Source organism: Manacus vitellinus, unplaced genomic scaffold (genome assembly GCF_001715985.3).
Source record: "Manacus vitellinus isolate BGI_N305 unplaced genomic scaffold, ASM171598v3 scaffold_94_pilon, whole genome shotgun sequence".
NCBI classification, from domain to species: Eukaryota; Metazoa; Chordata; class Aves; order Passeriformes; family Pipridae; genus Manacus; species Manacus vitellinus.
Window position 1 is genome coordinate 1,218,193 of NW_021940890.1, and position 9,805 is coordinate 1,227,997.

Here is a 9,805-nt window from a genome sequence, read left to right on the forward strand (position 1 = left end):
TGAATGATTCTATGATTCTATGATTTCAGTTTTAGTGTTTTCACCTCACCCACCGAAGTTTTAGTGGGATCTCACAGCCAGTTCCCATCAAACAGGCTGACACAGATTTACATAAAGCGATGGAGATAATGTTGAAGCCGCTGCTCCAAGATGTACCTGCTGTTCCTCTGAGCCATCTCTGCTTTGAATTACCCTCCAAAATACTCATCAGAGCTCCTCCAGCTGCCCTGTCTGTATTTCCTTGCCAGACTGTGCTCACCAGCACAGTCACACACGGAGCTCCCGAAGAATCTGCCAAGTGATGTTTGCCTGGGATTATCAATGTCACTCCCACTGTGAGAATTGCTCTTTTCTCCTGTCCTTCCATGTGCAGAGCAGAGAATAATTCATGGCAGGCAAGGGATTTGCCTGGGAAATCCTTGTGCCATGGGTAAGTTTGTGATTCGTGGCACCAGAAGCCGCAGAGGTTTTATTTTGTATTTACAGCTCCCGCTTGGGATGGCAGGAGACGCATAAAAAACTAATTACTGAGGTCTTCCTGCTCTAATAGTCTCCTTATTTAGGATATTCAACATTGGGAGCTGTTATTTTTCTGTATTATTTTATATATTAGCCATTTCCAGGGTAATTTTCAAATTTTAAGGACAATTTTGCATCCAAAGGTGTGCGACCCAATAAACCTGAACTCACAAATGGGATTAATGTGGCTTTACTTAAACAGTCTGAAAGTTAAGACATCTCATCTTAAAGTGTTACTGGAGCAGTTTTAAAGCCACTGGAGGGACATGGGCATGTCCAGAGGGTGGAAAAAAACCTAGAGGAGCTTTTTCCTCTTGAATAAGCAGCAAACACAATGAACGCTCCAGAAATGTCCTGTTGATCCTTCCACGCTTCACAATCACCCTACAGAAATCACTCCTGCCTGGTACCAACTCAAGATTGTCCTCCTAAAAAAACCCAGCTTAAGCTGTCCAAGTGAAACCCGGGCAGTGCACGGTCCATTTATCCTCAATTTGCTCAAAAAATCAGACTGGGCTGGGAAAGTTAATGCATTCCTTCAATGCAAAAAGCCACATTTTTAGCAGTTTTCTCCACAGAGTGTCTGATCTGCTTTTCACACTGGCTGCATTTCTTTAGGATGGGGTGAAATCCTATTAGGCTGGCGAGAGTTCCGAAAAAAAAAACGAGGCAAAAAAATATTTGCGGTGGGAATCCTCGAAAAATATGAATCTCTTGGGGCATTTCAAAGCTGATAAATGAACTTTCTCCCTCTGAGGGTGATGGAGCACCAAAAAGGCTGCACAGAGAGGTTGGGAAGTCTCCGTCCTTGGAGAAAGGACATCCCTGGAGCTTGGAACAACCTGGGCTAGTGGAAGGTGGGCAGAGGTTTGGAACAGGATGGTCATTAAAACCCTTCCAACCCAATGGATTCTAGGATTCTGTGACAATTCCCTGGGTCCTGGTTCTCCAAAAAGGGTATTCCTGATGGGGTGGGATGAGGAAGAAGAGCTGACACCGCTGGAGGCCAGTTCTGCAGGGCTGCTCCAAACTGAACACACGGGGACAAACTCGCCCCAAATCCCACTGAACACAGGAAAAGGCAAACGTTTCCCTCCTTGCCTGAGGTCTCACAACTTAAAAAAAAGTGGATAATGGGAGAAAAATGTAAAAAAAGGTTTTAATTCTTTTCAGGAACGTTCTCCTGCTGCCTTTTATTCCCTGGGTGTCGTACAGAATGACTCCTCACACTGCTGCAGGTCAGGTGCTGGGCATCCCACCAGCCCATTAACTGCTCCTTTAACATTCCAGCTTTGCAGTTGATAAGCACTGGATTTGCACCGTGATAAGGTGTGTGAGATCATTATTTTCCAGTTGGAGCTCTAACACCCATAAACCAACCCGGTAATAGTTTGCTGGCACCACTCGGGGAGAGAAAAATGGGGATTTTAAGCACACAAAGCCCCAGTGGCTCTGGGATCCCTCTTCAAAGGGCAGTCACTGCGGGTTCAGCTCTTTGATAAATGTCTGGCTCAGGATTTGTGAAGCTGGGAGTTTGTCAGGACCTGAGTGCTGCTCCAAAAGCAGCCTCTTCCCCCCTCCCGGGTGTCTGGATGTGGTGTTGGCACCTCCTCGGCACGTTTGAACCGGGATGTCGTTCACATCTGCACCGATGGCAGAGAGCAGGAGAAACATTTGCAGGGGACAAAACACTCCTTTTATGCTGCCATGGGAATGTTCTTCCTGCCAGGCAGGGGCTGGAAACGGGAATCACATCGTGTTGCAGTGAAAGCTCCAGCTCAGCTCGGTCGGGACCTCAATCGACCTCCGGAGAGTTGCCAAAATCCAGACACCACCAAAAAAGAGCAGGAGGGACTGAGGGACCAAAAGGGTGGGTGTAGCTTCTTATGAGGGCACTGGTCAGTGCATAAGTCACGGGGGGAATTTTTGGGGTCCATGGGAGAGGGCAGTGGCTGGTTGTGAGGATATAATCATCTCCATCACAGCCAGCACGGAGAATTTGGGTTTGCTGCAGAGAAACCCCAAATATCTGCATGAAGATTCAGTTCCTGACTTTTGGGAAGACTCTGAGTCTTTCCCTTGTGTGTGTGCAAAGAGACCACACTCCTACCACTGCCAGGAGACAGGGACTTATTAGGGCAAAGAGGTCCAACAAGGAGCCAAAGTCCCACAGGCATTGCAGCAGAATCTCCATCTTCTCCTCATTTGTGTGGTCATGGATCTAGAAACAAGTCATCCTTGTTTATCCTGTTTATTCCCATCCCTGGAAGTGTCCAAGGCCAGGTTGGATGGGGCTTGGAGCAACCTGGGCTAGTGGAAGGTGTCCCTGCCCACGGCAGGGGGTAGAATGAGAAGAGCCTTAAGTCTCTTCCAGCCCAAACTATTCCACGAGTTTATTATTCCAAGTCCTTTTGTTTAGCTGGGATTTTGCCTTCAGGAGCTTTGGGAAATGTAGACTTCTCAAACCCTTTCCTGTGGCAGGTGGAACCCAAGATTCACCCACCCCAGCAGCAGCAGATGTGGCACTTGGTGAAATGGCTCCTCCAGCCTTTACAGTTGAGATTTGAGGTCCTTAATGTGATTTTTTTCCCCCTTGACATTAAACCAGTGATCAAACTAATTGATGATGAGATTGAGGAGGGCTGAGCTCATCACTGCCCATGAAGAATTGCACAAGGGATGCACCAGATATTTAATTTTTTTTAAGATTCATTCACTCCTTTGTCCAATAATGATTTTGGAAAGCAAGTCTTGGATGTGTAGGTTGGTTTTTCTTTTGCTGAGTGGAATGTCCTGCTTTGGGCTCTCTGTGAGCACTAATCAGTGCTGGATCCAGCTCCTGGAGCAACTGGAGCTACACTTGGCCTGTGTCCACATGGCTTTTTCCCTGTGGGATTGGCAACATTCCTCATGAAAGAATCCTGGAATGGTTTGGGTTGGAAGGGACCTTAAAGCCCATCCAGTTCCAACCTCCTCTCCAAGGTATCTCTTGCCCTTCAGTGCACTTTTTACAGCAGAAAAACAAACCAAAGAAAAGAGTCAGTTATTCATTAGATAAATACCCCAAAAAAGGTATTTTGAGGGGTTTACCAGAGGAATTAATTCCTGGGAATGCTGGGAGAATGCATGGAAGGATGTCCGGAAACTCCCTTTTTCTTGTTAGATTCAAGTGGACAAATCTTTGTGATTTGTAACCTTTCAGAGGAAAATGTGCAAATGCCCTTTGTGTCATATATTATAGAAATTTATACATTACATAAACCTGCATGGGACTAGAAACAGTCACCTTTTTAAAAGAAAATAATTCACAAGAAAATAATTCACAAGAAAATAATTCACAAGAAAATAATTCATGTGAAAATAATGCACATGAAAATAACGCATGTGAAAATAAAACCTTCTCCACAGTGCTCATTCTGAGGGGGGAAAAAAAGGCATTTTGATATCACAGCACCGTTTTGACACCTTCAGACTATTTGTTTTGTGGATTTTTTCTTCAAAACTTGTTGTCCTTCAAAGAGCTCCAAGCAAGAACCGACTCGAAATGAGCTATTAGAAATGAACACTGATTTTTAACTTTATTTCCTTTTTCCTATTTTTTCCTTCATTTCACAAAAAAATTGGAGATGATTTTGAATTTGATCTGTTCAGATTTTTTTTTTTTTCTTTTTGTTGTTTGCTTTTTTTGTTTGCTTTTTGTCGTCATGAACCTTCCCAGTGGTGAAGGCTTTAATTTCTCCCCGGCTCCTCCTTCCTGGATGATTGTTTTGATGGATTATTTCAGGATTGGGGAACGTTCAGACCCTGCCCAGCAGACCCAGAACACGCCAATAAAACATTTCCTGGCCCTTAAAGTTCTTACCACTGTATTTGATGACCCGAATGGTGGAGTCCCCCTCCCCAAATCTGGTGATGGGGGTCAGCCTGACTTCGTAGGCCTCGGGCTTGATGAGCTCGGTGAGGTTGTAGGTGATCAGTTCTCCCTTCTGGATGTTCCCATTCACGGTGATTTCCTGCTCCCACCAACGCTGTTGGCCAGCCTGAAAAACCAAAAGGAGAATTCCAACGTCAGAGAGATCTGGGACAGGTTCTGTCTTCACCTCAGAAATGAGTGGAAACCACCCAGAAGGATTGGAGATACAACAAGACCAAGAACATCCTTTAAATAACCCACCTGAGCATTCTGGTAACAAACAAACAAGACCATAAATTGGAAATCTATTTTATTCCAGAGGCCACTCCTCCTGTCCTCAAAACTGTTGCTCAGTCCAGGTCATCCCATCAGCTTCCCCAGGGTGAATTTTCTCACTGCCAAATGTTATTCCTTCAAACTCAACCAGTTAAATTGACTCTCAGGACTTGTTTCCCTAATTTCCTGAAATAACCCACCTGAGCATTTTGGTACCAAACAAATGAGACCAAAAATTGGAATTTGTTTTATCCTCTTGTCCTCTCCTCCCAGAGAGGATCCTGTAGCAAAGCTGGCACAGCCCAGTGGCCCTGGGATGGGGTTTGGAGTAGGAAAAAAGCAGAGTTAACCCAATTCAGGAGCATTTTAGACACTCACCACACAAGGGAGACAACAAGGGATCATCACCTGGTTTGTGATGGCAACTCAAACACTCCAGAACAAGCTGGGGCATTTTTAAATACTGACTAAACCCTCAATTTCTTCAAAAATCTGCCCCTTAAGTTTAAAACTTGCTTGTAAAAATTTTAAATAATCTCTGTGTTTCCTCTCAAAATCGCTGCTCATTCCAGGTCATCCCATCAGATTCCTGAGGGTGAGTTTTCTCATTCACAAATGTTATTCCTTCAAACCTGAGCAAGTAAATGGACTCTCAGGACTTGTATCCCTGTTCCCTCCATGATTTTAAAACAACACTGGCCAACAGCAAAGGAAAATACGTTTTCTGGGCTGGGAAAGCCAAGATTTCATGGATTGGGAGGCGCCTCCTCATTAGAGTCAACGAGTTTTTCAAAGTAATCAGAGAGACAGTTTGATTTCCAACCACTTTTGGTGATGAGTGAGAATGAAATAAGTCATTAATGACCTTAATGCATAAAAAAACCCCCAGGAATAAGAACAGAGCTGGTGCTGATTTCAAGAGAAATAAAAAGGTGTTGCTTCCTGTGCAGAAATCCCAATATCCAGCAGCCCTTGTAGTCTCAAAGGTGGATGGATTTCAGGGGACAAAGAAAGTCAAAGCAAAAACAAAAAAAAAGTAAAAAGCAAAGTCACAAATTGCAAAGCGTAGATTTTTTGGGGGGCTTTATAAACTTCACTTCCCGACATCCAAATGCAGTTTCTCTTATTTCAGAGCCTCCTCACCAAGAAATGAAAAGAGAAAAACAATCTAATTAAGCAGGAAAAATAGTGCCACACTGTCTCTACCATCAGCTTTAGAGATAAGCAGAAATCATCCCCCTTTTTTGGCAGTAGAGTGACTGGGTTTTGCCATAGTTTTGTAATATTTTTGCAATATTCCTCTGCCTAAAGTGCAGGAAACAAAGGGAAAAATCATTAAATATTTACCAGCCATGCCAAGGCACCTGTACAGGTGCAGTGATGCTCAAATGAGATTTTCCACAAGGCTCACTCCACCTGTCAGGCCTCTCAACTCCTTCACCCACCCAGAGTTCATTAAGGATGGAAAAGTTTTTATTTCATTTATTTCATTTATTTTATACCCCCTGAAATAGAACATCATATTTCACCGAGAAGGAACCAGCAAACTTTCCCTGCAAATTATTAATTAATAATTAATAATCCCACCTTTTGTGGGATTAAAAGTGGCAATATTTTGATTTTTGAAGTATTTTACACGAGTACAGAGGGGCTGAGGAGGGAAAATTTCTTTGTGGAAAGGGTTGTCAAGCGTTGGAACGGGTTTTCCAGGATGGAATTCCCAGCCCTGGAGGGATTTCAAAGCCCTGTGGATGTGGCATTTGGGGACATGGGGCATTGGTGGCCTTGGAAGTTGCACTTGGTGGTCTTGGAAGGTTTTTCCAACCTCAAAAATTCCATAATTCCACGAGGTTCCCATATATCGGTGGACAATTATTCATTAAATTTTGTGATGTTTTATGGGGTTTTTTTCTGGTTTCCATGGCAAAAAAAAAACCCCAGGAATTAGAGCAGAGCTGGTGTTGGTTTCAAGGGAAATAAAAAGGTGTTGCTTCCTACGGAGAAATCCCAACATCCAGGAGTGGCTCAGGAGGCAGAAACCGAAAGGAAAAATCAAAATATTTTGCTTTCAGAACGGATAAAAAATTGGAGCCTCTCTATTGCTCCTGTTTGGGGAGGTGGAGAAGAGAGGAATAATTCAAAGAGTGACAGAATTTGATGAGAATTTATGGCTGGTTTGGGTAATTGTGAATTTTAATCCTTAATTATTGCAATTATTTGCTGAAGCCTCTCTCTTCCTGCAGTTGTTTATCCAAACACAAGGTGTAATTGGGAATATTTGTACAGCAGCTCATTGTAAGGAATCAGAATTAATTCTGGAATCTCAGGAATTTCAGTATTTTGCCTCCTAAGCCGCTCCTGGATATTGGGATTTTTCCCACATTCTTTTTTTCCCTTGCAATCGACACCAGCTCTGTTCTAATCCCTTTTTTTTTTTTTTTTGCCATGGAAGTCAGAAAAAAAACACGAAACATCACAAAATTGTCACTTATTTGGACAGAAAACAAACCTTTGCCTGATTTTTCAGCTCGCTGTGGAATAAATAAATAAATAAATAAATAAATAAAGGAAATATCCACCCAGTTTTTGCCACATCCCACTTTCAAGCTTCTCTTTCCCCCTGGAAAATAAAGTTATCCATGAAGGAATCACTCCAGGACATTCCTGAGGTAGCCTTCCCAGCACATTCCCAAATCTGGTGTGAAACACCAACTGCACTCTTGGCTGAAAAATGTAAAAATAATTGAAAATAAATGTAGGAATTGAGCTGAAAAATACTAAAATAATTGAAAATAAACGTGGGGATAGAGATGAAAAAATATGAAAATAATTGAAAATAAATATAGGGATTGAGCTGAAAAATATGAAAAGAAATGAAAATAAATGTAGGAACTGAGCTGAAAAATACTAAAATAATCAAAAATAAATATAGGAATTGAGCAGAAAAACACTAAAATAGTTGAAAATAAATGTAGGAATTGAGCTGGAAAATATTAAAATAATTAAAAATAAATGTAGGAATTGAGCTGAAAAATACTAAAATAATCGAAAATAAATGTAGGAATTGAGCTGAAAAATACTAAAATAATTGAAAATAAATATAGGAATTGAGCTGAAAAATATGAAAAGAAATGAAAATAAATGTAGGAATTGAGCTGAAAAATACTGAAATAATCGAAAACAAATATAGGAATTGAGCTGAAAAATACTAAAAGAATTGATCTTATTTATTTGCTGACTCGACAAAAAGGAAGGTCAGGTCTCCATGGAGTTGGAGAACTTTGGAAGCAGCTGGAGGAACAAGGATTTTCCAGCTTATTTTCAACCCATGATTTTGAGACATAAACAGCCACACTGAAATGCCCAAGACACCCCTAAAAATAAGATTTTGATTCCTAAAAGGCCTCAGGGTGGGGCAAAATCCCAGCCCCAAACTGGAGACGCTCCAAGGAGGAGACTCCCAACACTGATGGAAGCACCAAGAACCACCCAACCCTTCCCCCCTGGAGATCTGGGGCATCGATTTTGGCTCCTTGGATGGGAAGGAGGCAAATCCTCATCCTTGAATTCCTTAAAATTCCCTGGAGAGCCTCTCCCTGGCATCGAGGCCTTGCTGTTTGACATAAACCAGTCGAGAAAACCCACAAGCAAACACAGCCCCAAAACATCTTCTGCACCTCAACTCACCTGGCCAGAGCTGGAATATTAAGGAATATTAAGAAATATTCTTAATATTAAGAAATATTAAGGAAGAACCAGGATCTGCTGGAAAAGGAACTTTTGAAGGGGGAAAAATCCAAGCCCTTCGCCTCGAGAATTTTTTCTAATCAAAGGCCCTTTGCCTCTCAAAGACAAGGATGACACACAGGGTGGGAAATTTCCTTTGAAACAACAGTTTTCCAATGGTTTGGGAGGATTTGTGGGGCGCTGAGGAAAAATGAGCTCAGTTTTTGGAGCATTTATTAAGATTGTCACGGGCCTGAGCTGTAATTAATGGAGCAGAGCATATCCAGGCCTAATAAATCCAGAGGCTTCACTGGGAAAACTCCTTTTTTTTTTCTTGGTTACTTTTGAATATTTAGAAATCTCTGGTCCTAAAGCTGAAAAGCAAAAAAAAAACAACCCCAAAAAAAAACCACCAGAAAAGCAAAATGTATTTCCCTGACATCAGAGAAAAAGGGCTGTAATTGTGGCAGGATTTTATTGCAGCAGAAAACGCTCGTGCTGTCAAATGAAAGGGGATTTATTCCCTGCCTCCTGCTGAGAAACAGTGTTCTCTTAAAGACTGGGAAATATAGATTTCTGGAGCTGTTAATCCCATGGGATGATTAAACATTGATTGCTGTATGCACAGATATGTTTATAAAAAATAAACCCCCTCAGTCCATTGTGCTTGGCCTATTGATCAACCACAAATTTCTTCATTGACTCAACAAGTTGGACAAGCTTCTCTTTAATTAATGACAACTGAATGCAGTGCAAATTAATCCACTGGATACTCCTGAAAAGAAACCTGTGACAGTGTTTAAAGTCATTTCTTTCCAGTTTATAACAACAACAATTGATTTTCCTTAAGAAAATCGGTTTTCTTTTGAGGTTTTATATATAAAAAAGGACTGTTCAGTTCCTGGGAAAATATTCTATTTGTATATCGAAGAGGGAGAACTCCCAGGGAGTGTTTGCCTTGTTTCTGCTCTTCTTTCCCAATTTTGACTGGCAACATAATCAGAGTTATCCATTTGGATAACTCAGTTTGGAACATAAATCTCATCAGGTGGGTGGCTCCTGTGTCATCTTCATTTCAAAGCAGAGTTACAGCCCTGAAATGACTCATGGTGACAAATATCTGTAATTTAGGCAAAACCAACAAGCTCAGCTGCAGAGCCCCGTGTGCCACACTCACCACCAGCTCCTGTGCTGCTGTGCCTCGGGTGCTGCTGCTCTTGGTGGCATAATATCCCAGAATCGTGGAATTCCCGGAGTTGGAAGGACCCACAAAGATCAAAGTCCAGCTCCTGGACCTGCCCAGACACCCCAACAATCCCCCCTGTGCCCCAGAGGATCATCCAAACCCTCCTGGAGCTCTGGCAGCCTTGG

At 42.2% G+C, this 9,805-nt stretch overlaps 1 protein-coding gene across 1 annotated transcript in view; it reads right to left on the bottom strand.

Moving 5' to 3' along the window:
• MDGA2 (MAM domain containing glycosylphosphatidylinositol anchor 2) overlaps positions 1-9,805 on the bottom strand; it is a gene marked incomplete at its 5' end in the record, with an annotated part of 146,887 nt that overhangs the window by 11,653 nt on the left and 125,429 nt on the right. Inside the window, one exon of the mRNA XM_029965282.1 lies at positions 4,382-4,559. Within this exon, the coding sequence (XP_029821142.1) occupies positions 4,382-4,559 (178 nt within the window). The remainder of the gene's footprint in view (positions 1-4,381; positions 4,560-9,805) is intronic.